General features: G+C 51.8%; 1 protein-coding gene across 3 annotated transcripts in view; it reads left to right on the top strand.

The window, feature by feature from the left end:
- The window catches only part of LRP4 (LDL receptor related protein 4), a 54,123-nt gene that overhangs the window by 16,018 nt on the left and 10,343 nt on the right, over nt 1-27,762 (top strand). For all 3 annotated transcript variants that reach the window (XM_069554055.1, XM_069554057.1, XM_069554056.1), the window contains exons 3-34: nt 1,088-1,204; nt 1,807-1,920; nt 2,300-2,416; nt 2,762-2,890; nt 3,134-3,253; nt 3,882-4,007; nt 4,620-4,745; nt 4,935-5,069; nt 5,435-5,560; nt 6,321-6,551; nt 7,398-7,554; nt 8,627-8,844; nt 9,005-9,181; nt 9,573-9,695; nt 11,563-11,771; nt 11,946-12,027; nt 12,794-12,899; nt 13,645-13,846; nt 15,318-15,507; nt 15,592-15,723; nt 16,634-16,774; nt 17,124-17,210; nt 17,317-17,488; nt 18,387-18,549; nt 18,661-18,886; nt 19,262-19,565; nt 21,291-21,509; nt 21,652-21,786; nt 22,805-22,913; nt 24,622-24,766; nt 25,042-25,155; nt 25,889-26,024. In XM_069554055.1, coding sequence (XP_069410156.1) covers nt 1,088-1,204; nt 1,807-1,920; nt 2,300-2,416; nt 2,762-2,890; nt 3,134-3,253; nt 3,882-4,007; nt 4,620-4,745; nt 4,935-5,069; nt 5,435-5,560; nt 6,321-6,551; nt 7,398-7,554; nt 8,627-8,844; nt 9,005-9,181; nt 9,573-9,695; nt 11,563-11,771; nt 11,946-12,027; nt 12,794-12,899; nt 13,645-13,846; nt 15,318-15,507; nt 15,592-15,723; nt 16,634-16,774; nt 17,124-17,210; nt 17,317-17,488; nt 18,387-18,549; nt 18,661-18,886; nt 19,262-19,565; nt 21,291-21,509; nt 21,652-21,786; nt 22,805-22,913; nt 24,622-24,766; nt 25,042-25,155; nt 25,889-26,024 — 4,888 coding nt within the window. The remainder of the gene's footprint in view (nt 1-1,087; nt 1,205-1,806; nt 1,921-2,299; nt 2,417-2,761; nt 2,891-3,133; nt 3,254-3,881; nt 4,008-4,619; nt 4,746-4,934; nt 5,070-5,434; nt 5,561-6,320; nt 6,552-7,397; nt 7,555-8,626; nt 8,845-9,004; nt 9,182-9,572; nt 9,696-11,562; nt 11,772-11,945; nt 12,028-12,793; nt 12,900-13,644; nt 13,847-15,317; nt 15,508-15,591; nt 15,724-16,633; nt 16,775-17,123; nt 17,211-17,316; nt 17,489-18,386; nt 18,550-18,660; nt 18,887-19,261; nt 19,566-21,290; nt 21,510-21,651; nt 21,787-22,804; nt 22,914-24,621; nt 24,767-25,041; nt 25,156-25,888; nt 26,025-27,762) is intronic.

Here is a 27,762-nt window from a genome sequence, read left to right as displayed (position 1 = left end):
TCCCTGGGTTATTGGGAAGATCCCCTGGAGGAGGGCATGGCAACCCACTCCAATATTCTTGCCTGGAGAATCCCCATGAACAAAGGAGACTGGCAGGCTACAGTCCATGAGGTCGCGAAGAGTTGGACACAACTGAGCAACTGAACACACCCAACATAGCCAATGAAACAGAGACTTTAAACAAGCATAGCAAAAAACAGCCTTGAACAAATCTCTGTGTTTGTGTGCCTGTGTATTTGTGATGCATGTTTGTACATTTTTAAATGTGCACGCTATACGTGGATGCAGACTATTTCTTACGTTGGTATTCTGTGTAATCACACCTTTTTAAATAACATAAACTTGGTAAGAAACTTTATATTCTTGTTAAGTCTCCTCTTTCCCTAGTGCCATAACACACACAACAGGCTAGGGTGCCCTGGATACACGTCTTGGATGTGTAGCAATATTGCTCCTGAGCCAGTTACTTGTCTGGGTTCTGGGGTGTGGCCCCTACCCCGGCAGCACCTACATTTGAGGGAGGCTAATTAGTCTCGTAAGAGAGAAGCTATAGCCTGGACCTTAATACCCCTAACCAGTTTAGCTAATTGCGACGGTGGTAAATGGCTCACTTTCATGGGGCACTTTCATATGCATTATCTCAAAAGACCTCTCTGAGTCAATTATAATTATCCCCATTGTACAGTCGGAAGAACCTGGAGCTAACTGAGGGTAAACTGGCTTGTGTGATAAAAGTAATGAGTTCTAGAACTTGACATCGAGCCCCGGTGTGTCAGTCATCATTTAATAAGAGGCAACGGGGGAAATACATTTGTTTCTCTTTTCATGCTTTCCTTCACTGCTTTCCCGGTGTTTTGAGTTCCTCGGACTCTTCTGTCCTGTGAACCCCTGACCACCACTCCCTAAGGAAGCTCTCTCTTCTTAGCTGCTGTTTCTGCCTGGTTCTGTATTAGTGGGGGCCGGGGGCGGTTGGAGGAGCCAGTGAGGAGGGACCGTAATTCAGACAGGGCCAGAGGGAAGGATGGGGCCTGCCTCTGAATAAGTGCACCAGACTGACCCCTGTTCCCCTCCCCTTCCCTGGGCTCAGAGCTGCCCACCTGCTCCCCTCTCGACTTTCACTGTGACAACGGCAAGTGTATCCGCCGTTCCTGGGTGTGTGACGGGGACAACGACTGTGAGGACGACTCAGACGAGCAGGACTGTCGTGAGTGCTGGGCAGGGCTGGGTGGCTTCCATTCGGCTCGGCGGGGAAAGGCGTTTCAATCAGAAAACGAGGCCCCGGGTTTTCACCATTGAGGATGATGTTTGCTGTGGGTTTGTCACATATAGCTTTAATTATGTTGAGGTGTGTTCCTTCCATTCCTGCTTTCTGGAAGGTTTTTATCATAAATGGATGTTGAATTTTGTCAAAGGCTTTCTCTGCATCTATTGAGATAATCATGTGGTTTTTATCTTTCAATTTGTTAATGCGGTGTATTACATACACCCATGGCTGATTCACGTCAATGTATGGCAAAACCACTACAATATTGTAATTACCCTCCAATTAAAATAAATAAATACAAAATAAAGAAAGAAAGAAACGAAAGGAAAATGAGGCCCCAGCCCGTGGTCTCTGGCTCCTGTCCTTCCACGTCCTCTCTCGGCTTATCTAAGCCCCCCCTGGCAGCGTGGGGACAGCCAGCTCCCCGGCTCCCTAGGGCAGCATGGGAGCTGCTCTGCTCCTCCAGGCTTCCCGCTGGGCGTCCGGGCGCTGGCTGGCCCCCCGCCCTGGCCTGCAGCGGCCTGACCGCTCTGTGCCCCCAGCCCCCCGGGAGTGTGAGGAGGACGAGTTCCCCTGCCAGAACGGCTACTGCATCCGGAGCCTGTGGCACTGTGATGGCGACAACGATTGCGGCGACAACAGTGACGAGCAGTGTGGTGAGCGGTGCTCCGGGGGTGGCGGGGGCAGGCAGGGAGGCTGGTGGATGGCCCTGCCGAGGCAGGGTCAAGAGCTTCAGGCGCCCTAGCACTGCCCAACCCTTGAACTGCCCGGGCATCTGGAGCAGCTGGAGGAGAGCAGGACGGGGAGACGGGGCCGACACCCCGGGGAGCACAGAACGGGAACCTGAGGCCAGTCTCTCCAGGGCCTCTTCTTTCCCCTCAGGAGTCCATACCGAACTCACGGAGTCTTGCGGGGCCTGGGTCAGACTCCCAGGCGGGCAGCGAGGGTGGGAGTCAGGGAGGATGACAGGAGGGTAACCGGTGCGGCTCCTTCAGGATTGCCGTCCCATCGTGTACCCCCTTCCCCACCCCCCAGACATGCGCAAGTGCTCGGACAAGGAATTCCGCTGCAGCGATGGAAGCTGCATTGCTGAACACTGGTACTGCGACGGAGACACCGACTGCAAAGACGGCTCCGACGAGGAGAGCTGTCGTGAGTGGCCCCAGGGCTCAGGCTGCCGGGCCAGACCGGGCTGGGGGCAGAGGGCACCATGCGGTGGGTGGGCTGAGGGCCAGGCCAAGGAGTGAAAGGATAGCGTGGACCGGCAGGGAGGGTGGGTTCTTAGGCAACAGCTTCTCCTGGGCGGGGCCGGGAGGGAACAGGTGCCCCAGGTGAGAATGGAGGCCTCCCTTTGGTCCTCTGGCATACGGGGCGTGTATCAGGGCCACACCCAAGGAAACTTCTGTGTCTGAGTGCCTGGCCCCTTGGAGGAGTCCGGGCCTCTCTCATCTGAGGGGGCCTGAGTGCGTGCCCTTCCCCGCCTTGCCCTCCTTTCAGCCTCAGCAGTGCCAGCGCCTCCCTGCAACCTGGAGGAGTTCCAGTGTGCCTACGGCCGCTGCGTCCTCGACATCTACCACTGCGACGGTGACGACGACTGCGGAGACTGGTCGGACGAGTCTGACTGCTGTGAGCACTCTGGCCAGCTGGGTGGAGGAGGGGAGGCCAGGCTGGGAGGAGCTCCTGGGGGAGCGGGGGTGAGGCCCAGTTGCCAGCTGGGGCAGGAGCTCGGGAGAGGAGCTTCTGGAGTCCCTGGTTCCCTATGGGGCCAACATGGAGGAGCCGGGGTGCCAGGGCTGTTTCTTCCTGGTCCACTGTGGGACACTGCGTGTGCAGACTGGCTAAAGACAGAAGCCTGGCGTGTCTCCCCAGCCTCCCACCAGCCCTGCCGCTCTGGCGAGTTTATGTGCGACAGCGGCCTGTGCATCAACGCGGGCTGGCGCTGTGACGGCGATGCGGACTGTGATGACCAGTCTGATGAGCGCAACTGCAGTGAGTGGGGGGCAGTGCCAAGGTCTGGGCCCGAAGCAGGGACAGGCCGCCTCTGATAAAGCTCCAGGATAGTTAAGACAGGTCCACCACGCACAGTCGTGTAGGTTGGGCTCTGCACAAAGGTGCTAGGTCCAAAAGATGCCAGTCCCCCAGTAGACATATATTCCATAATTCTCTAGATTTATAGAGTCATCATGGCAGTTTTCCAGCAGATGGCAGTAAAATGTCTTGAGGAAAAGACACCTTTTTTTGATTCCCACAGAGATGCCACAGAGACTGACTGTGACCCCGGTGTCAAAAAGAGTATCCAAGGGATTTCACTGCAGTCCTTTAGTTAAGATTTAGCTTGGAAGACAGGGGGTGCCGGTTTGATCTCTGCAGGGAGTTAAGATCTCTCTTGCTTCCTGGCCAAAAGAATCCAAAAGGTGTAACAAAAACAACATTGTAACAATTCAATACAGACTTTAAAAATGGCCCCCCAAAAAGAAAAATGGTCCACATCAAAAAAAAAAAATCTTAGGGAAAAAAAAGTGGCGTGGGTGCTGGCATGAAGTGCAGCCTAGGGTGGCAGGGTGGGGCTTCGGGCTAAAGCGAGGTCAGCCTCTCATCAGCCCTGCGCTTTGCCCAGCCACCTCGGTGTGTACGGCGGAACAGTTCCGCTGTCGCTCGGGCCGCTGCGTCCGTCTGTCCTGGCGCTGTGATGGGGAGGACGACTGCGCAGACAACAGCGATGAAGAGAACTGTGAGAGCACGGGTAGGGTCTCCCTGGAGGACCCCACGCCCCCGGGCCCGTAGGTAGGCTGGAGCAAGGAGGTGGAGAGAGGGTGTTACCGCTGCCTCTCCTGCTGCCTCTCCAGTCGGGCTGACGTGACGCTTTCATCAAGTCTTGCCCATGGCCTGGATTTGTCCTGCTTGTCTCACCTACCAGTGTCAAATCAGGTGCATCCGTTGACCCACAGCCTCACGGCCTGGAACACAATATCAGGGCCGGGAGTTTCCATGGCCTCTCATATTCTTACTCACACGCGGCCAGCGCCTGTTGCTCTGGCCTGCTTTCTGGTTGACAGCCCTACGCCCCCTCCCCTAGCCGCACAGGTGCCGGACACATGGGTGGGCTCTCTCATTCTGCCCCGCGTCCCATCTCACCGTGCCACTGTGCTGTCCTGGGGAGAACACACACGCAGACAGCCCTGTCTGAGCTGTTTCCTGCCCTGGACCCCGACCCTCCCACCTTGAGTCTCATCTGTCTCCAGCTCGGCCTAGAAAATGACAGGCTCCTATCTTTTTTTGTTATTGTTGACCCAAGCCCCGTCAGCCCTTCCCGGCACTGACCTGGCTCTCCTTCCCTCCCCATCTTCCTCTCTAGGAAGCCCCCAGTGTGCCTCAGACCAGTTCCTGTGTTGGAACGGGCGCTGCATTGGGCAGAGGAAGCTGTGTAACGGGGTCAACGACTGTGGGGACAACAGCGATGAGAGCCCACAGCAGAACTGCCGTGAGTATCCCCACCCCACTCCCCGCCCGTGGTTTGTGGCCGCGCCCCACCCATCTGCTTCAAAGAGAGTCCTCCCCAGGGACGCTTGCAGCCCCGGGAGCTGTTCTTCGTGGCCCAGGTGGAATGCCAAGTCAGCCGTCTCGGGGAGGATTCCGGGCTCAACTCCCATCTCTGGCTTGGCTGGCACAGGGCCCCGGACGGGTGGGGAGAACTGCAACGTTAACAACGGCGGCTGCGCCCAGAAGTGCCAGATGGTGCGGGGGGCCGTGCAGTGTACCTGCCACACCGGCTTCCGGCTCTCCGAGGATGGGCGCACCTGCCAGGGTGAGCTGGGGCCCCCGGCGGGAGCCGGGCCAGGGGGCGTGGTTAACCATGGGTCAGCCCTCTGAGAGACATGACCGTGTGTCATTATCTCAATAGCCCCGGGAGCTGGGGATTGTTGTTCCTCTCGTTTCGAAGATGGGGGGAAATGAAAGCTCAGAGAGGTTGTCACTTAATGAAGGTCGCAGTGCCGATGAATAGCAGAGCTGGGATCCCAGCCCAGCTCGAAGCCCTTAACCACTTGCTCTGTAGTCTTCCCGCTGGACCTGGGAAGTAGGCGGGTGTGTGGGCAGAAAAGAGCTGGTCAGCTTGGGAGCTAGGGCTGGAAGATGGGAGAACCAAGATCTGCCCTTGCTCCGTCGTCACAGATGTGAACGAATGTGCCGAGGAGGGGTACTGCAGCCAGGGCTGCACCAACAGCGAGGGGGCTTTCCAGTGCTGGTGTGAAGCAGGCTACGAACTCCGGCCTGACCGGCGCAGCTGCAAGGCTCTGGGTAAGGGCGGGGGGGGCGGGGGTTGGTGTTTGGCTGGGTGGGCAGAGAGCTGAGCAGGGCAGCCAGGGGCTCTGGTGCTTGGAGACTGGTAGAGAGTTAGAGAGATGGTTCTTTTTTTTTTCTTTCTGCCTTTTAATTTTATATTAGGGTATAGCTGATTAACGAGTTTGAGCAAACTCTGAGAGTTGGTGAAGGACAGGGAAGCCTGGCGTGCTGTAGCCCATGGGGTCACAAAGAGTCGGACACTACTGAGCGACTGAACAACAAAACTGTCAGTTAACACTGTTGGGATAGTTTCAGGTGCACAGCAAAGGGACTCAGCCATGCATATACATGTATCCATTTTCCCCACACTCCCCTCCCATCCAGGCTGCCACGTAATATTGAGCAGAGTTCCTTCTGCTATGTAGGTCCTAGTTGGTTATCCATTTTAAATATAGCAGCGTGTACATATTCATCCCAAACTCCCTATCTTTTCCCTCCCTGTATCCTTCCTCCCTGGGGACATAAGTTCGTTCCAGAGGGATGTTTCCATCGCAATAGAATGGAGTTGTGAGTTGCATTCTGGGCCCCAAGAATGGGATGAGATATACGCTTTGCAGGCTGCCAGTCTTCTCGTAATGATGGATGCTGACGGCTTGGGACATGCCCTAGTGGGCCAGGGGCTCCCTTGGAGCTTTGGGGAGGTGGGTGCATGCTGATGGCTCCCGGGGGCAGCTCTGGAGCCCAGTGGGGACCCCATTTCTATGCCACGTCCCAGGGCCGGAGCCTGTGCTACTGTTCGCCAATCGCATCGACATCCGGCAGGTGCTGCCGCACCGCTCTGAGTACACGCTGCTGCTCAACAACCTGGAGAACGCCATCGCCCTAGACTTCCACCACCGACGTGAGCTTGTCTTCTGGTCCGACGTCACCCTGGACCGGATCCTCCGCGCCAACCTCAACGGCAGCAACGTGGAGGAGGTTGTGTCTACAGGGCTCGAGAGCCCAGGTAAGGAACGAGGCCCCACGGGGAGAGGCAGGGCCACACCACGTGCAAAACCACCAAGGAAGGAACACGTGAGTGGCCACAAGCCTTTAGGCAGCAAAACATCTCACATTGAAACCTTGCATGCAGCTCTAATACAGAAAATGTTCACTAGTCTACATTCATTTTATAGGCTCAGATTTGTAATATTTGCTCGTTATTGAGCTCGATCAGTGAGAATACTGAGACCATTACGTTGAGGAACTGTTTGAAACCAGAGATTTGTGGATGACAGCTCTAATTCTCTATCAGCCTGGCATCCCATCTAATTCTGACTTTTGTTTTGATTACTTCATATTAGGAATATTCTGATGGACCCAGATAGATAGCATCCAAATGTTTGCAGATTAGAAAAACAGTAGCTCACTCTGCCATCTCAGGCCATTCGACAAGCAGGGGAAGTGGGTTAGGATTCGGTATTAATCAAGCACATTTGACTCAGATGCTTATGGAACTGATGATGTTCCCCTGTAAAACCCTGAGGCACAAATTGCAAACCCTGGAGCCAGTGGGGGTCAGGGAGCTAGGATTCCGGAAGTGGAGTATGGTTGGCTGAGAGGAGGAGACGCGTGACCTTGGATGGTTGCTTGAGTTCTCTTTGCCTCAGTTGCTTCCATCCTCATGGGGATTGTTATAGCACCTAACTCACACGGTTGTCGTGACAATTCAAGGTAAAACATGTGTTTGTAAAATGGTGAGAAGAGTGCCTGGCCCAAGAAACAGCTTCGTGCAAGTGTTGCCCTTGTTTCTATAGCACACAGGGGCCCTGGCTGAACCCCTGACACTCTTTCCATGGCCTCTTTCCACCAGGGGGCCTGGCTGTGGACTGGGTCCACGACAAACTCTACTGGACCGACTCGGGGACCTCAAGGATTGAGGTGGCCAACCTGGACGGGGCCCACCGGAAGGTGCTGCTGTGGCAGAACCTGGAGAAGCCCAGGGCCATCGCCTTGCACCCCATGGAGGGGTGAGCGAGTTGTGGCTCCAGCTGCCACATTCCTCTTACGACCTTTAGGGACAGTTCCTCCGTCACCTGTGCCAGACTTTACTGGGGGGGCCAGGGGACCTCACAGTGTGGTGTTAATAGCCTTGGCTCTGCACCCAGACGCACCTGGGTTTCCAGCTCTTCGGTAACTGACTGTATGGCCTTGGGGCTAGTTCATCTCTCTAGGCTCCCATTTTACTCATTTCTAAACTGGTAATAAAAATATACCTACCTCACAGCTGTGTGAAGATGAAGTGAGGTGATGCATTTTAAATGGCATGACACACATTATATAAGTGGTAGCCGTTTAGTATTTTTGTTATTAGTTTATAGGGTTGAGCGAATTAATAAAAATTAGTAATTTTATTAGTAGAAGAAAGGTCTTTTGCAGGGGAAGTTATTTGCCTCTGGCTTTTAAAAATTAAGTGCAATCAATTGAGAGGGGTGTCTTCTAAGATCCTACAGTTAGTTATAGGTGAGCTGTTTTAGAAACATAGTGTGGTGTGTGTGTGTGCGTGTGCAGGTGTGAAAATTACAAAAGGCAGTGGCAGAGGCTGTGACCAAGAAGAAAATTCTTGTCCTAAGTAGTAGCCCGCTAGTATTTTTTGCAGTTTCACAAGGTCAGGATTTTCATCTCTTTTGTTCACTGCCATGCTCTCAGTGCGAAAAGATATGCTCATCTCATAGCAGATGCTCCAAAATATTTTTGTTAAATGAATACAGTCCCTGTCTAGAGACATTTAAATTCAAGCATCAAGGGGCTTCCCTGGTGGTCCCGTGATTAAGATTCCGTACTTCCAATGCAGGGGGCGTGAGTTGGATCCCTAGTCAGGGAACTGAGGGCCCACATGCCATGCGATGTGGCCAAAACAATGTTTAATAATAATAAAATAAATAAGTCAAGCATTGAAAAATTGTAAACCCAACAGAATGTGTTGCCTACCAGTTGGAGTCCCTGGGTGGAATCGCTAAGAGCCCTCTGCCTGATTACTGTGCTGGGCACCTTACCTGCCCTCTACTACCTGCCTCTCAATGCCCTTTTCTCTCTTCCCAGGACCATTTACTGGACAGACTGGGGCAACACCCCCCGCATTGAGGCCTCCAGCATGGATGGCTCCGGCCGCCGCATCATCGCTGATACTCATCTCTTCTGGCCCAACGGCCTCACCATTGATTATGCCGGGCGCCGTATGTACTGGGTGGACGCTAAGCACCACGTCATTGAGAGGGCCAATCTGGACGGGAGTCACCGCAAGGCTGTCATTAGCCAGGGTGAGGCCCTTCCTTTACTCTCCTTCATCCCTTGTTCTGCTTACCCTGTCCCAGCCCCCAGAAGCCTTTGGCAGAGGGTGAGATTTGTACAGATGCCCGGCCTGGGCTCCGGGGCTGGGCAGGCCATGTGTAACCTGAGGTCCTCTTGGACTTTCCCCAGGCCTCCCGCATCCCTTTGCCATCACGGTGTTTGAAGACAGCTTGTACTGGACAGACTGGCACACCAAGAGCATCAATAGTGCCAACAAATTTACTGGCAAGAACCAGGAGATCATTCGCAACAAACTCCACTTCCCCATGGACATCCACACCCTGCACCCCCAGCGCCAGCCTGCAGGTAAAAAAAGAAACGCTCACCTAGTGAGCTTCCAGTGCTTCTGAGAACCTTCCTTGTACCTGTCAACAGTTGCCAGGGTTTCCAGCAAGGAAATTTAAGGTTGGCGCTGGTGTGGACTCATTCCGCCCTCTGCTGGACCTGTAGGGTACAACATGGAGACTTAGGAAAGACTCATACTGCTTTGCTATCCCCCATCTAATTCATGCAAACATTTCCTGTGTATCAGGTATTCACTCTGCTCATAGGTGGGGGCAGATATACAAAATAAGAAGACACAGTTTCTTCCTTCAGGAAGATCATGTCTTTGCTAAACCCCCACTCACTAGCCCTGGGACTCCTTCTGCCAACCTTTGGCCTCACCTGACCCTCTCGCTCTGGGCTTTTTGAGCAGGGAAAAACCGCTGTGGGGACAACAACGGAGGTTGCACCCACCTGTGTCTGCCCAGTGGACAGAACTACACTTGTGCCTGCCCCACCGGCTTCCGCAAGATCAGCAGCCACGCCTGTGCCCAGAGTAAGTGGGTTTAGGGCCCCTGCCTCAGTGGACCTGCCTTGTGAGGGAGGGTGGAGCGAACAACGGGGAGGAGTTTGGGAATTGCCTGGCTAGGGGAGGAGCCAGCTCCTCAGGCAGCCCCTGGAGAGGAAGAAGGCAAGGAGCTGAGGGCTCCACTGTCAAAGCCCCTGAGGGCTCAGGGACACCGCAGAGTCAAGCATGAACCCCTGCAGACAGGTTCGTGGGTGATTTCACCCAGGACACTTTGTCTCTAGGCAGCAGGAGGTTTCCAGACCCTTCTATAAAGCAAGGGAATGGTTCCCTAGCTCTTTACCTTTGGGCTTCCCTGGTGGCTCAGATGGTAAAGCATCTGCCTGCAATGTGGGAGATCCAGGTTCGACCGCTGGGTCGGGAAGATCCCCTGGAGAAGGACATGGCAACCACTCCAGTATTCTTGCCCGGAAAATTCCATAGACAGAGGAACCTCGTAGGCTATGTAGTCCACGGGGTCGCCAAGAGTTGGACACGACTGAGTGACTTCCCTTTTACCTCTAGCATCACCCTAAAGACTGTCTTAGCCCCTAAACCAGAAAGTAAGGTAAAGACATCTGATGATGCTCTGTATACAGAGCCCAGGATAAGTAAGTGTCTAGTGAGTGAAAGATGATGGGTTCCCTGGGAACTCCCTGAACTGCTGCTTTGTTAGGCTTCCTTTGAGCTCCTGAAGGTGTATTGCCTTGAGAGGTGGGCCTTGTCTAGCTCAGAGGCGCAGGTGATTTTTTTTTCCTAAGAATAGTCCAGAGAGGAGTGATCCAGCTGGGTGGTACACCCAGCCAGGGGCTGGGGAGATGCTTCGCACATCACGGCTCTTCTGTTACTGCTGCGTGCCTGCCGCCTCCCTTGTCTCTGGTGAAAATAAAATTTCTCTCAGGACCTAGGTCCTTTCCAGAGAGTGAAATCAGGGAAACTATTCCAGGGAACAGAGGCAGGAGTCATTCAACACACTTTGAATTGAGAACCTTGTTTCCTTGCATTCTCCTGTGCCCAGCTCTTCCCATGTGGTCTTGATGAGATGCAAGGAACTTCCCCCTGAAAGAAGTTCAGTTGATAAAGTGACGCAGGAAGTGCCTTTCTAAGCAGAATAGTAGACAAGAAAATATTCAGACAGACCAGAATAGGGGCAGAGGATGGAGAAGAGCCAGCTGGGAAAATGCTGAATAGGAGTGTGGCCAGAACTTCACCTTTGAAGTCAGACCTGAGTTCAAGTCCCCTGCTCTGGGGCTTGGTAGCTGTGGGATCCTGGGCCAGTTCCTGGGCCCCTGTTAGCCTCTGGATCGTTGATCCAGGAAATGAGAATAAGAATAGCGTGAACCACAAAGGACTGTTAGGGGGGTAAAGGAGACAAGGCAAGGGAAACGGGAAGCTCAGCGCCGGGCAAGGAGCAGGTACTCAGCAAATAGTCATTACTGGCCCGAGTCACGAAGAGCGTAGAGGAAGGGGTCTTAGACCATGCAGTGGAGCAGAAGTCCTGAAGCAGACGCAGAAGGCAGAGCGGTGGGGTGGGGGCTTGACAGAGATCTAGCCCAGTGCACTAGGTGAGCCTGAGCAAACAGAGCAGAGGAGAGTTGAGACGCGGCTGACAGACACTTAAACAGGATGCCCTTCTGGGCCCTGGTGGCGTCTATTTCCACCGGCTCCTCAAGTCTGATGGTGCCAGCATGGGCTGCCCAGTGCTCAGAGGAGGTCTGAGGTGTGAAGCGTAGGGGACAAAGGGCACCAGACCCCAGGAAGTGTGGTTGAACCAGATGTCCCGCAGGCGAGCGTCTGTGTCTGCCACTGTTACTGGATCTAGAGCATTAAAAGAAGACCCCTTTCGGCCTTTGATCAGGTCTTGACAAGTTCCTGCTTTTTGCCCGAAGGATGGACATCCGTCGGATCAGCTTCGACACAGAGGACCTGTCCGACGATGTCATCCCACTGGCTGGCGTGCGCAGCGCTGTGGCCCTTGACTGGGACTCCCGGGATGACCACGTGTACTGGACAGACGTCGGCACTGACGCCATCAGCAGGGCCAAGTGGGATGGAACGGGGCAGGAGGTAGGGCCGGACATGGGGCACAGGCCCTCGGGGAGGGCCGGGCGGGAGGGGTGGGGTTCACCCTTTCCCAGGGAAGGGCCTCCCAGACCTTTGCCAGCCTGCGAGTTGCTGGCGTTTGGGCCCCAGAGCTGGGGTGCAAGTCCGGTTGGTGATACAGTCTTGCTTCCCACCTAGGTGGTAGTGGACACTAGTTTGGAGAGCCCGGCAGGCCTGGCCATTGACTGGGTCACCAACAAGCTGTACTGGACAGATGCAGGTATGTAGAGTGCGCGTGTGGCCTGACACGCTGGGATTTCTTATTTAGAACCCAGCTCGGAAGGACCTAGTGCCCCTCCTAGCCCGTTTCTGTCTTGGCCTGAAGGCCTTGGTCGGTCAGGAGTGGTTGGGCTGCTGCAGAACTGAAACTAGAAGCTTGCATCTGAGGGTTTGGCATTTCCCACTCAAGTGGCAGCCGCTTCTGCTGTGCAGCTGATGCTTGAGAATGCTTTGAGGCATTTCAGATGAGAAGCCTACACCCTGTGGTTTTCCTTCCATCACTATCTTGGTGAAAGAGGCATTTTCTATTAGGCAGGTAAGTGTGGGAGGCAGGGAGAGTACCTTAAATGAGAGCTACTCAAAGTGTGGTCCCTGGACCAGCAGCGTCAGTATCACCTGGGAACTTGTTAGAAACGCAGATTCCTGGGCCCCGCCCCAGACCTGCTCAGTCAGAATCTCTGGGGCTTAGGAATCCATATTTTCACAAGCTCTTCTGGTTCTTAGGCACAGTAAAGTTTGAGAAGCATGGCCTTAAATTATCAGAATGCGTTACTTGGGTTGAAGAAGCCTTAGTCTTCCAAGCAACGGAGCTAATCAGTTCCTTGAATTTCTTCTTGAAATTCAGGTCCCTCCATACTCATTGCTTTTATCACAAAGTATTTCTTGAGGATTTGCGGCACAGCGAGCTCTGTGCTGGGCATGGAAGGTAAGAGGGTGAATGACCAAGACTAGAGTTGACATCTTTGCTCGCACTGACTTCTTGGTAGGGACAGACCGGATTGAAGTGGCCAACACGGACGGCAGCATGAGGACGGTCCTTATCTGGGAGAACCTTGACCGCCCCCGGGACATCGTGGTGGAGCCCATGGGCGGGTGAGCACCTGCCCCTTTGGAACAAGCCCTCCCCCTACCCCCAGACCCGAGGACTAGAGTGGAGTCTGGAGGCTAGGGAGAGAGGCTAGATCTTACAGGCACACCGAGGAAGCACGAGCAGCTGTATAAACCTCAGAGCATCGTGACCAATCTGTCTCCTTCATGGCCAAGGAAATCTTTTACATCTAAAAATTTTTTTTCCTTCTTTTTATTTTTTATTTTTGCTTTTTGGTCTGCTTACCAAAGTGAGCCATTGTCTTTTTAAACAGTTTATCGAGAGTGAAGATCCTCTCCAGTGTCACGCTCCAACAATAACTGTTGTTAACAGTGGAGGGTAGTGTTTCCAGATTTTCTTCCTTGTGTGTGCACACATATGGTGGTGGTGGTGGTGGTTTTTGCTGTAGCTGTACCTTGGTTTTTTTACTTGACTATATATCTTGGATATCTTCCCATTTCATCAGTAGATTTTTTTTTTTCTTGATGGTTATATAGAATTCTGTTAAGTTGATGTACCGTAATTCTTTAACCCATCCAGTCAAGGAAACAGTTAAGACCTTTGGTGCCTTTTGGTAGTGATATAAGATGTAAGGCTTGCAGAGACAGCTCTGAACCCAGAAGGGAGCTGGAAATTGAGGCAAGAGGCTGGGGCAGCCGCTACAAGTAGCAACCCTCCAGCCCTGGGAACCCTGAATCCCCACTGGGTAGTAACTGGAAGGCTTGTAAGACCCCCCTTGCCTGTGCCCAGGTACATGTATTGGACGGACTGGGGTGCAAGCCCCAAGATTGAGCGAGCCGGCATGGATGCCTCAGGTCGGCAGGTCATCATCTCTTCCAATCTGACCTGGCCTAATGGATTAGCCATCGACTATGGGTCCCAGAGGCTCTACTGGGCTGATGCCGGCATGAAGACGATTGAGTTTGCCGGACTCGATGGCAGCAAGAGGAAGGTAAGCGTGGCACGTGGGCATCCTCCCACAGCCCTGACTGCCTCCCCGACAGGGCTTCCTGGCTGGCAGCTGGCGGAACCCGGGGAGGCCTAGGGGAGATCCAGTGTGGGGTGAATGCTATTTCTCTGAGACTGTGGCTGCATTCCAGAGCCTGGGGTCCCTGCTCCTTGATGATAAAAGCAAACTAGGGACCATGTGGCTTGTGGGCTGGGGTATAAGTGCTTTCCTAATAACCATCACCACAAATGCTAATTTATCACCAGTCACATACTGGGCCTATGACCTCTCTCTCTCTCTCTCTGTTAATTTTGGTATAATTTCCAACTTAACAAACTGCAGGAATAGTCAAAAGAAGCAGTAACTGATATTTTGCCACATGGTCATATCATTCTCATTCTCTCTCTACACATGCACACACACACACACACACACACACACACACACATAACACCTTATTTTTCTGAACCATCTGAGACTGCATTGGAGGCATCCTGCCCTGAACCCCAGAGAGTCCGATGTGTATTTCCTAAGAATGAGAACTCAGTCTTGCATAATCATACTTTGGTGATCAATATCAGGAAATTTAATGTTGATACAACATTACTGTCTAATCCATAGTCCCTATTCAGTGTCACCACCAATTGCTACAGTGATGTCCGTATATCTTTCCTTCTTTTTTTAGTCTAGGGTCCAGCTCCAGATTACAGTTGTTTTAAGTCATCATGTCTCTTTAATCTGGAACATTTCCTCAGCTTTTCTTTATCTTTCTTGATCTTTGTATCTTTAAAGAGTAAATGCCAGTTATTTTGTAGAACGTCCCTCAATTTGTCTGACGTATCTTTGTGATCGGATTCAGATTATACATCTGGGTCAGGAATACTACATTAAGTTGTGTCCTGAGTTTCTCAGTATGCCTTATTAGTAGCGGCAGATGTCAGCTTGTCTCATCATTGCAGTACCAATATTTTCTTCTAAGGTTTGTTTTTAATGTGGACCATTTTAAAAGTCTTTATTGAATTTGTTGCCATATTGCTTCTGTTTTACGTTTTGGTTTTTTGGCCACGAGGCATGTGGGATCTTAGTTCCCTGACCAGGGATCGAACCCACACCCCCTGTGTTGGAAGGTAAAGTCTTAACCGCTGAACCACCAGGCAAGTCACCAGCTTTGATTGTGTGGTGAAGGTGGTGTCCACTGTGAAGTTGCTGTTTCTCCTTTTGTAGTTAGTAAGTCACTTGTAGAGATTCTTTGAGATGATGTAAATAATATATGATCTGTTAACATCATCACACAACCCTTGGAGCCAGGCACTGTCATGGTGCTATCACAGATTGGTAGACCAAGGCTCGAGAGATATTACCAGCTCTAGCTCAAGGTCACACAGCAGGGGGTACCGGCAGAGTGCGCCCTTGACGCCTGCTCTGTACCGTCAGACCTGGTTGGGGCATGACGTAAGCGCGGGGGCCCTGGCAGGTACTGATTGGAAGCCAGCTGCCCCACCCATTTGGGCTGACCCTCTATGGGGAGCGCATCTACTGGACCGACTGGCAGACCAAGAGTATCCAGAGTGCCGACCGGCTGACGGGGCTGGACCGGGAGACCCTGCAGGAGAACCTGGAGAACCTGATGGACATCCACGTCTTCCACCGCCGGCGGCCCCCAGGTGACCAGCCCTTGGCCCACACTGGCTTCTCCTTGGCTTCCCTCTGCCACGGTCCTTCTCGTTGACTCCCTCCTCCCCACCCAGTGTCTACACCATGCGCTACGGAGAATGGCGGCTGCAGCCACCTGTGTCTTCGGTCCCCAAATCCAAGTGGCTTCAGCTGTACCTGCCCCACAGGCATTAACGTGATGCCTGATGGCAAGACCTGTTCACCAGGTAGGTCTAGGCATCACAGACCTGGCTAGAGCCTCTCTGGGACAGAGGCAGTGACTCTCTACCTTCCTTGCAAGTGGACTCTAAAGTGGTCTGAGGGACCTAAGCTTCTAAAGGCCTGGGGGCAAGATAAAGCTTTTCTTAAAAAAAAGAAGAGATGCAAGGGAACAGGCAGGCAGGATTAGAAGCAGGGTCCAACTGGGTCTCACGGCATCTTCATGCACTTTAGAAAAAGATGCTCCTTTCTTTTTTGTTTTCCTCTGTTGGGAAGTTGTTATAATGTACTGATTCGGTTGGACTAAATCACTTTAGTTCCATCTGCCCCAAATTGCTGCCCCAAATTGGTATAATAAATACTAGAACATGTGATAAATTACAAGGTAATGGCACCTCCTTTGGAAATGGCACTTGTGTGAGTAGGGCATGACCAGCACAACCTTCATGATAATCTGAACTGAAAGGTCTCAGAAGCAGGAGCTGGCTGCCCAAATGTTGGAAGCTGATGTTTCTCCCTAGGGGATGCTGCATGGTAGGCTACATTTGAACCCGAACTTCCTAGGGAATTTGAGTGAGGAAGGAGCTCTGAATTGTCCCAGACTGTGGGCAAAGCCCTCTTTCACTTTACGTAAAGTTTTTTAAACTTCACAGAGATTCACTTTTGTGATACTAATACAGAACTGTGTCTTTGAATCAGACCCAATGCTAAGGGTTTTTCTGTATTGCTCTTTTATCCCTACAGCCCCCCTGTCATTGCCCCCATTTTACAGATGATGAAACTGAGTCTTAAACCATTTAAATAATGTGCTCAGGATCACACAACTAGAAACTAATGGAGACAGAAAGCATGAACATCAGCTTGCCTTACTCCAGATCCTCTCATGACTCCTCTTTCCTTCTCTCTGCACCTGGGCAGGCATGAACAGTTTCCTCATCTTCGCCAGGAGGATAGACATCCGCATGGTCTCCTTGGACATCCCTTATTTTGCCGACGTGGTGGTGCCCATCAACATGACCATGAAGAACACCATTGCCGTTGGGGTGGACCCCCAGGAAGGTCTGCGTGATCCTCCTTGCTCTCCTGGCCCCTAGAGCAACGGCTGCCTCTGTTCGCTGCCCCCTTCGCCTCCTGCTAACAGCTTAGGGGCCTCCCGTTCCCTCTGGCACAACCCCTGCCCACCTCTGTAGCACTTTTTCTTTCGTTATGAAGGTTGGGGGCCACATTCTTCGTCTCTGCCAAGGGCTATCCTGTTATAATATTTCTATATTTCTCTTGAGTTCCTCTCCTTGGGGACATAGGGCTCTCTGACGTGCCCAGGCGTCTCAGAACACGAGTCAGCTGTGTGTGTTCCTTTGGAGGCGGGGAGGGGTGAAGGTCCGGGCTGAGCCACGCCTTCCCTTTCCAGGAAAAGTGTACTGGTCAGACAGCACGCTGCACAGGATCAGCCGTGCCCGTCTGGATGGCTCGCAGCATGAGGATCTCATCACCACAGGTGGGCCTTGCTCCCAGCCTTGGGCCCGCCTGTCTGGCTACAGAGCTGGGGAGAGAGCCCGTCTGTCTTAAGGCAGGAGCCAGTGTGCTCTGTCGACTTCCTGCAGGGCTGCAGACCACAGATGGGCTCGCGGTGGACGCCATCGGCCGGAAAGTGTACTGGACAGATACGGGAACCAACCGGATCGAAGTGGGCAACCTGGACGGGTCCATGCGGAAGGTGTTGGTGTGGCAGAACCTTGACAGCCCGCGCGCCATCGTACTGTACCATGAGATGGGGTGAGAGCGGTGCCGGGGCCGTGGGCGGCGGGATGAGCACGCCCGCCTCACAGGAGCACCGAGACTGACCTCCTGGGGGCACTTCCTCTCCCATGTGATGTCCTTCAGGGTGGCAGTGTAGCCTAGAGGTTCCAAGCGTGAACCCTGGAATCAGAAATCCAGAATTCATTTTTTTCACCATTTATTAGCTGCGTCTGTCCATTTGGTTCAATATTTAACCTCCCTGGTCCCCAAATGGCGACACACTCCACTCTTCTTGCCTGGAGAATCCCATGATCAGAGGAGTCTGGCTTCTGCAGCCCATAGGGGCCCAAAGAGTCAGACGTGACAGATGCGACTTAGCACACACATGTGGTCCTCAAATTCCTTACCTGTAAAGTGGAGGTGATGATGAAAATGCATGCCTTATGGACCTTGTAAGGATTAAGTGAGATAATGCATGGAAAGTACTTAAAAATTTTTTCTTAATTTTTTAAATATTTTAATTATTAAAAAAAAAATATTTCTTTGGCTGTGCAAGGGTCTTAATTATGGCATGTGGGATCTAGTTCCCTGACCGGGGATTGAAGCTAGACCCCCTGCATTGTGAACACGAGTCTTAGCCACTGGACCACCAGGAAAGTCCTGAAAGTCCTGTTTTTTAAATCATGAAAAACATAACATTAAATTTACCATCTTAGCCATTTTCAAGCATACAGTTCAGTAGTGTTAGCACTTTCACATTATTGCGAAACAGGTCTCCAGAACTTTTTCGTCTGGCAAATCTGAAACTCTGTAGTCATTAAACAACAACTCCTGTTTGTGCGTGTAAATGCTTTCCACGGTGTTTGGCGTATTGTGAGAACTCCCCGTGTAGAGGAGCTGTGGGAGGAACCAGCTATTACCGTTTCTTGCCCAGGTTCATGTACTGGACAGACTGGGGGGAGCATGCCAAGCTGGAGCGGTCTGGGATGGACGGCTCCGACCGCACCGTGCTCATCAACAGCAACCTCGGGTGGCCCAACGGACTGACTGTGGACAAGGCCAGCTCCCAGCTGCTCTGGGCTGATGCCCACACCGAGGTGGGGGTCCTGCTCCTGCGCAGAGCCTGGGAGTATAGGAGGGCCACAGGATCTCTGCTGAGGGCTCCCAGCCTCCTAACAGCCACCCGGTACCCTCTCCTTCCTCCACAGCGAATTGAGGCTGCGGATCTGAACGGTGCCAATCGGCACACATTGGTATCACCTGTGCAGCACCCGTATGGCCTCACCCTGCTCGACGCCTATATCTACTGGACTGACTGGCAGACCCGTAGCATCCACCGCGCCGACAAGGGGACTGGCAGCAACGTCATCCTGGTGAGGTCCAACCTGCCAGGCCTCATGGACATCCAGGCTGTGGACCGGTCACAGCCCCTGGGTGAGAAGACCCCGAGGGCTGTGAGCCAGAGGCCTCTGACTTTCTGGGGCCGTCTCAGCATCAGAGATCTATCCAGAGCAGAGAGATGCCTTTACAACCAGAGGGACAGGGACCTGCCTAAGCCCCTCCTCCAGGATCAGGCTGTGTTCCCTCTGGGTACCACGGGTACTGCATATTCCCACGGCAGGGTGCTGTCCCCTTTAAAGGACTCTCGGAGACACCCCTGCTCCTTCCAGCTCATCCCTGCTGGGCACCACATCCTGTTATGCAGAACAGTAGACCGTCAGGCACTAGCAAACCTGTGCCTTGGTTAACATTCAGACCGTATTCCGGGCCGGGTGTCAAAACTTGCCCCATTCTCTCTTTCGTCACCAGGTGTGAACAAGTGCGGACCCAGGAACGGTGGCTGCTCTCACCTGTGCCTGCCCCGGCCCTCGGGCTTTTCCTGTGCCTGCCCCACCGGCATCCAGCTGAAGGGAGATGGGAAGACCTGCGACCCCGCTCCTGAGACGTACCTGCTCTTCTCCAGCCGCGGCTCCATCCGGCGTATCTCCCTGGACACCAGCGACCACACGGATGTGCATGTACCGGTCCCGGAGCTCAACAATGTCATCTCCCTGGACTACGACAGTGTGGATGGCAAGGTCTATTACACGGATGTGTTCCTGGACGTTATCAGGTATGAGTGTCCCTGAAAACCTCCAGAGGACACAAACCTGCTTCCCGTCTCTGATGGCCGAGGTCATGGTCTGGGGTCACCTCTAAACGGACTGATTTGGCAACTTGGGTAGGGAGTTCTGACCTGGATTTGTTCGCTTTGCAGTGTTATCCCAGTAGAGTTTCAAACTTTTTTGTTTGTTTGCTTGTTTGAAGATTCTGATGTGCTTTGCCAGGCTTCCCTGGTGGCACAGTGATAAAAGAATCCACCTGCCAGTGCAGGAGACTCAAGAGACCTGGGTCTGATCCCTGGGTTGGGAAGGTCCCCTGGAGGAGGAAATGGCAACCCACTCCAGTAGGCTTGCCTGGAAAATTCCACGGACAGAGGAGCCTGGCGGGCTACAGTCCATGGGGTCGCACAGAGTTGGACATGACTGAGCGCACACGCACGGCCTATCTTGCGTTTCGTGAATGTATATTTTTGGTCGCACCATGCAGCTTGCGGGATTCCCTGACCAGGGATCAAACCCACGCTGCCTGCACTGGAAACAGTGCCTCACCCACTGGACCCCTAGGGAATTTCCCTATTTAAAGAGGACTAGAAGTCCAGTATGTAAAACCCACAGATAAAGTCAGGCTAGGGATCTGGAGCCTTCTACCCCTACTTCTGGACCCTACAGGAGTTCCACGGATCCTCTAAGACTCACTGATTAGTTGGCTACATCGCCAAACTGAGTGTATTGTAATACAGAAATACCAGCCAAATGCAAGCTTTATGATGGTTTGTGAGGTTGTGATTGTTTTTGTTTTTTAAATATTTTTTGTTTTATTTAAATTTTTTATTCTTTCAATTTTTCACCCAACACAACCAAGGAATGTGGTACCCTGTGTTCACGTACGTTCACGTACCATTAGAGGTGTTTGCCGTGGCAGAGATTCTCACGTGGAAGAACAGGAGCATTCCCTTTTTTCTCCCTGAGGGGTGTATTAGAATCTCGTCCTAAGAGCTCGTGGGCATGTAGAGTTTATTTTTATTTTTTTTTCTTTTTCTTTTTTTTTTTTCATGTAGAGTTTAGAGAAGGCCCCCATGTGTTGGTGGCATGCCCCTTCCCCTATCCTGGGTTGAATTCCCTGCTATATTATAAAAAATGCACAGGTAGATTTTGAAAATCTTCCCTTTCTTCTGATCACCACCTAGCAATCCTTGTCTCCTCCTGAAGGTGTATGGGGCTTATTAACCTGTCTTCTGGCAAGACATGGGCCCAAATGCCACCTACTTAGAGCAGGAAACACTCTGTCCTCCCAATACTTTATTCATTAGATCTGCAAGTATTTTGAATACCTACTGTGCTAGACATGGAGGAGTGTACTTACAAATGGGCTTCCCAGGTGGCGCTAGTGGTAAAGAACCCTCCTGCCAACCCAGGTTAGACTTCAGAGACGTGGGTTTGCTCCCTGGGTCAGGAAGATCCCCTGGAGGAGGGCATGGCGACCCACTCCAGTATTCTTGCCTGGAGAATCCCAAAGACAGAGGAGCCTGGCGGGCTACAATCCACAGGGTCGCAGAGAGTCGGACACGACTGAAGCTGCTTAGCATGCGCATATGCATGCATGTACTTATAAATACTCGGTCCCTGCCCCTTGGAGCTTACAGTGTAGTGGGAATCCAACTCTGGGAATGTGGACTAAAGGGGTATCAGCCTGTTGCTGATCTGATCAGTCATCTAACCCTGGGCTGCTCCCCAAGGCGAGCAGATCTGAACGGCAGCAACATGGAGACGGTGATCGGGCGTGGGCTGAAGACCACTGACGGGCTGGCAGTGGACTGGGTGGCCCGGAATCTGTATTGGACAGATACGGGCCGAAATACCATCGAAGCATCGAGGCTGGACGGTTCCTGCCGCAAAGTGCTGATCAACAACAGCCTGGATGAGCCTCGGGCCATCGCTGTTTTCCCCAGGAAGGGGTAAGTTTTTGGCCAGCAGGAGAGACCCAGGGGAGAAGGGCCTGGGGAGGAGGCGCTTGAATATGCCTCTTTCTAAATGGTATTCTCTCGACCTCTGGGTGCCATCTTCCCATTCCTTGCTGATGGCACCATCGTGTCCCAGGTACTTCTTCTGGACAGACTGGGGCCACATTGCCAAGATCGAACGGGCGAACTTGGATGGCTCTGAGCGGAAGGTCCTCATCAACACAGACCTGGGTTGGCCCAATGGACTTACCCTGGACTATGATACGCGCAGGTGGGAATCCTATCCCAGATAGCATCCTGGAAATCGGATGGGCAGAGGAGAAGTAGTGAAAAAAAAAACTGACTCGGAGAATGGGACTCACCCTCCTTGATGGGGGTGAAAGCTCCTTGGTGGGTAGGGCAGAGCAAGCAGCAAGAAGGAATGAGGTAACATGTTCTTGGAACAGGAGTTGCTGAACCCAGCATTCAGCCCTCAAGTGGGCTTTGTTTATCTGGTTTACATGTTTTTATTTTTTAATTTATTTTATTGTTGTTGTTCAGTTGCTGTCATGTCCGACTCTTTGCAACCCCATGGACTGCAGCACGTCAGGCTTCCCTGTCCTTCACTATGTCCCAGAGTTTGCTCAAACCCATGTCCACTGAGTCGATGATGCCGTCCAACCATCTCATCCTCTGTCCTCCCCTTCTCCTCCTGCCCTCAATCTTTCCCAGCGTCAGGGTCTTTTCCACTGATTCAACTGCTCTCATCAGGTGGCCAAAGTACTGGAGCTTCAGCATCAGTCCTTCCTAAATAATGAATATTCAGGACTGATTTCCTTTAGGATGAACTGGTTTGATCTCCTTGCAGTCCAAGGGGCTCTTAAGAGTCTTCTCCAACACCACAGTTCAAAAGCATCAATTCTTTGGCGCTCAGCTTTCTTTATAGTCCAACTCTCACATCCATACTTTACTGGAAAAATCATAGCTTTGACTAGATGGACCTTTTTCAGCCAAGTGATGTTTCTGTAGGAGTCAAAGGGTGATCGAGTTGCTGAAGATGAGACGGGGTGCTGGCTCCCCTGAGGTCACTTGATTTCTGCCCCTCTCCAGAACCACCCTGGCCTCCCCACTTATGAGTCACCATCCCAATTCCACTCTTCAGCTTAGGGACTCCCAGCGACCCCCTCATCAGGTCACCACGACTGCTCACCGCACCCGCCGGCTCAGCTCAGGAGGGGACAGCCAGCTCCCTGAGGGCAGGGCTGGGTCCCTGGCTCGTGTCTTCAGTGGCTACCTTTTCTCCTTCATAGGATCTACTGGGTGGATGCCCACCTGGATCGGATTGAGAGTGCTGATCTCAGCGGGAAGCTCCGACAGGTCCTGGTCAGCCACGTGTCTCACCCCTTTGCTCTCACGCAGGTACTGACTCGGAGAACAGGACTCACGCTCCTTGCTGGGGGGGGGGGTGGTATTTCCTCGGGGCTCTGTGTCTGCTCCAGATGCTGCTGAACAGGTGTGCTTCGGAAGCCCATTTTGGGAGTGATTCTTGTACACGGAAGTCTTGCCGCCCTGCGCCCTGCTGCTCCCGCTTGCCCACATTCTAGCATTCAGAGGGGTGGCTCTCCCACAGCTGCGTACAGAGTCAGCCGTGGGACTTGTGAAAATGCACATTCCTGGGCACCGGATATAAAGAATCTGCCTCCTAAGGGTCTGGCTGGGAATATTCATTTTACCAAGTTCCCCAGTTGATCCCAGTGCCGTGGTCCCAGCAAGCAAACTCAGGCAGCTCACTTAACAGCCAGACAGTGGAGTGGCTGAGAGCCAGCGTTTTGAGGCAACGAGGCAGTCAGTAAGTTTATTGGGTGAGTGCCTCCAACGAGCCAGCTTTGTGGGTTCAAGTTCTGCCTGTGTCATGAAGTGACTGGGCAACGTGGACAAGATAGTGAACTCTCTAAGCTTCACTTACCTATAAAAGTAATGAGTTTAATAACTGTTGTCTTGAAGTCGTGTCTGACTCTTTGTGACCCCATGAACTGTAGCCTGCCAGGCTCTTCTGTCCATGGAATTCTCCAGGCAAGAATCCTGGAGTGGGTAGCCATTCCCTCCTCCAAGGGATCTTCTCAACCCAGGGATGGAACCCAGGTCTCCCGCATTGCAGGCGGATTCTTTACCATCTGAGCCACCAGGGAAGCCCGAAATATACACAAAGCATTAACACAGTACCTGCCACTCAATGTGTGTTATTTCTGATCATTTTCATTAGTATTGGCTGACATTATTTTTTAAGAGTTCTAACCTTGTAAAACAATTCAAGGAAGGAAAAAGGCAGGGGCCAAAACAGGGATGCTCAATTATTCAAAAATCTTTGTCCTTTTTTTGAAAAAAACATCCACTCTATCTATATTCTGCGTTATATCCTACCAGCCAAAAGATTTTCTCTGACTTCACTTAATGATAGGCTTTCCTCCCTGGTACTCCACATGTAAAACTACAGGATTATACTGAGTTTAGTTTTCTAGTCTACAGGTTTCCCTGGGGTTTCTGATGTATACCCTAGGGATGGGAGGGGAACTGCCTACACTGTCCTTCCTCCCCTGGGTTAGAATCTCAAGATCACTGAATTAGAGGGCAGCTGCCTGCAGAGGTAACCAGGGAACTTGGGCCAGGGCTGTGAGTGAAGGGCCTGTGAGAACAGGGACCCAGAAGGACCCCCCACCTCCACAGTTTACTCCTGTTTGCTAGGTACAGGAACTCAGTTATTCACTGAGCTGACTGACTGAGGACTACATGTTAGTGCTGGGAACTGAGAGATGAATGAAGCACATTCTTGTCCTTGAAGGGCTTAATCTGGCAGGACAGATAGACATGTAAACAAATGACCATAGAATGTCAAAACTCGCATGTAGAAGTGAGGACACGGCTCAGAACAGCATGGAGAGAAGGGTGAATTCTCTGTGGACTGGGGGAGATCTCCTGGGTAATGCCATATGTGGGGATGCATACGAGTTGACCCGGATATATGAAGAAGAGGGCACCCGGGCAGCGGGAATGAATGGGCCGAGGCACGGAAGCTGTCGTGGGGTCTGCCTATTAATAGTTACCCTTTTGGGGTCCCCCTGCTGAGTAGCAGGACAGGTGGATCTACTGGACAGACTGGCAGACCAAGTCCATCCAGCGTGTGGACAAGTACTCGGGCCGGAACAAGGAGACGGTGTTGGCGAATGTGGAGGGACTCATGGATATCATCGTGGTCTCCCCTCAGCGGCAGACAGGTGGGCTCCCGGTCCTGAGGCTGCTTCCGTACCACTGGTGGGGTTTGTTGATCACCCCAAGGACTGTTAATAACCAAGACGGTCGGAGCCACTGGAGAGCCACGGGTTCACATCTGAAGCTCTTAGGCCTTTTCGGCCCCCTGTTGTTATACCCCTCCTTCCTGCCCCACTGTCCCTGGGAGTCGAGGAGCCCTGAATCTCCTCCATTTGGAAAAGCGTCAAACTGGGAGACTTGATTCTGCACCAGGCCAGACCTTCATCTGCTTTGCTCCCAGGGACCAACGCCTGTGGCGTGAACAACGGCGGCTGCACCCACCTCTGCTTTGCCAGAACCTCGGACTTTGTGTGTGCCTGTCCTGATGAGCCCGACAGCCGGCCCTGCTCCCTCGGTGAGTTGGACTGATGGGCCCCCCCTGCAACAGCAGAGCCCTTGCAAGGGCAAGGGGTCAGCAGCTTTTTCCATCTGGCTGAGACTGTCCCTCAGGGGATCTTTCAGCCGAGTGACTAGGAGCAATGAGCTTGAGGTTTGGAAAGGCACAGAGCGGGTTTGTCTGGCTTCCGGCACGAACGTATGTACGTATGTACGTAGCTGTGCTGGGTCTTCCTGGCGTCACGTGGGGACTTCTCTAGCTGCGGCGTGCTGGCTTCTTGTTGTGGCACGTGGGCTTCGGGCTCTGGAGCACATGGCTTAGTATTACCGTGCACGGGCTTTCTCTAGTTGGGGCGCATGGGCTCAGTTGTCCTGCAACATGTAGGATCTTAGCTCCCCGACCAGGCATCCAACCCACATCCCCTGCAGTGGAAGGCAGGTTCTTAGCCACTGGACCACCAGGGAAGTCCCTGGCTTCTGGCATTTACTAGAATGGAAATCAGCTCTCTTGAGTCCCTGATCCCTGTTGTGCATGACTCTCTTTCTTCCTGCCCTTTGTGAGCCAGCTAGCCCATCCAGAGCTGTTAATATTGGAAACCAAATCCTTTTTAGTAGGAAGGACATCTAACGGGCGTGCCTAGGATGAGAGCAGCTAAAAGATGGCTCCGTCAGGTTCTCCAGATGCTACTCTTGGACCACAGGTAGATATTTGGGGCTCCAGTGGTCCACTCCAGCCCTTGTTTTCTCTCCAGTACCTGGCCTGGTGCCCCCAGCTCCCCGGGCTACCAGTATGAGTGAAAGGAGCCCCGTGCTACCCAACACGTTACCGACTACCCTGCATTCTTCTACCACCCGGACCCGTACATCTCTGGAGGAGGTGGAAGGGAGGTAAGTGCATTTAGTATGGGCCTGAGGGCTCTCTGATCCAAATCTCATCCCCTGCCAGCAGACCACCATAGTCTCAGCTTGATAATTCTGGCAGATGGGAAATGGATTACATCATTATCCACTAGTCCCTGTTGTTTGGAACTGGAGATGATATTTAGTCTTGTAGATTGTTGCAAGTGATTTTTTTTTTTTAACAGCTCTGGAAGCAAGAAGCTTCAAGAGCAGCTTTAGAGAGAAATCATTCAGGAAGAGTTTCCACCTGGCATTCCTCCTTCTTCCTTTCTTTCTGTGATTTCTGCTCTGGCAGAACAGGTTTAGCACATGGTCTTATCCTACATTTTACTTAGAAGCCACCAAGTCATGGTGGTCTCTGGGCTGGGGCTTTTTAATTTGAGACATTCCCACGTATATGATGGCCTTAGCTTATAATGACCTGTAACACTAAAACAGGCAGGTATGTGCACACACGTGCAACACACACACACTCCATTATTAAATAGGCACGCATAGCCATGAACAGTTCTCAAACCAAGCATAAAATACTGTATTTCATTAAGCTGAAAGTGCTGTCAATTTAAAATGCATCCTGATTTGAGAGATTAAACTGAAAAAATAACCAATGGCAATTGTGGTATGCCATTAATTGTAAGACACAGCCCTATTTCCGAGATGTAAGAATATAGAAAAAAAAAATGCTTATCTTAAAATTGATGAAATATGTTATATTCAGTGTAGAGAAAGTCAGATAAATGTGTTTTTTTAATTTATGCTTGGCAAAAAAATAATTTGGAAATACAGATAGGAGTAAAGAAATAAGTACCCATATGTACATATATAATTGCCTTTAGTGTTTCTTTGTTGTTGTTATATATGTATATTGCAAAATGATTACCACAATAAGTCTAGTTAGTTAACATCCATTACCACAAGTGTCCAGTTTTTTTCCTTACAATGAGAACTTTTAAAATCTACTCTTTCAGCGATCCTACTACTAGGCATATACCCTGAGGAATCCAAAATTGAAAAAGTCACATGTACCCCAATGTCCACTGCAGCATTATTTACAAACGCTAGGACATGGAAGCAAGCTAGATGTCCAGCTACAAATGAATGGATAAAGAAGCTGTGGTACATATATACAGTGGAATATTACTCAGCCATAAAAAGGAATGCATTTGAGTCAGTTCTAATGAGGTGGGTGAGCCTGTAGAGCCTATTATACAGAGTAAAGTAAGTCAGAAAGAGGAAAACAAATGTCGTGTATCCATGCATACATATGGACTCTAGAAAGATGGTGCTAATGAGCCCACGTGCAGGGCGGCGATAGAGATGCAGACAGAGAACAGGCCAGTGGACACGGGGTGGGGTAGGGGAGAAAGGAGAGGGTGGGGCGTCTGGAGAGAGTAACATGGAAACATATGCACGACCGTGTGTAAAACAAGAGCCACTGAGAATCTGCTGTGTGGCTCAGGGCACTCAAACCAGGGCTCTGTAAGAACCTAGAGGGGCGGGGTGGGGAGGGCAGAGGGAGAGAGGCTCAGGAGGGGGCAGAGGTATTCCTATGGCTGACTCCTGTTGGTGTTTGGCAGAAACCAACACAGTACTGTAAAGCAATTATCCGTCAATTAAAAATAAGTAAATTTAATTAAAAAAATTTTTAACTACTCTCTTAGCAACTTTCAAATATACAGTATTGTTAACTGTAGTCACGATGATGTCTGTTCCACTCCCAGGACTT

This window comes from Ovis canadensis, chromosome 15 (assembly GCF_042477335.2).
Source record: "Ovis canadensis isolate MfBH-ARS-UI-01 breed Bighorn chromosome 15, ARS-UI_OviCan_v2, whole genome shotgun sequence".
In the NCBI taxonomy this organism is placed as follows: Eukaryota; Metazoa; Chordata; class Mammalia; order Artiodactyla; family Bovidae; genus Ovis; species Ovis canadensis.
This window is presented reverse-complemented; position numbering and strand designations above follow the sequence as displayed.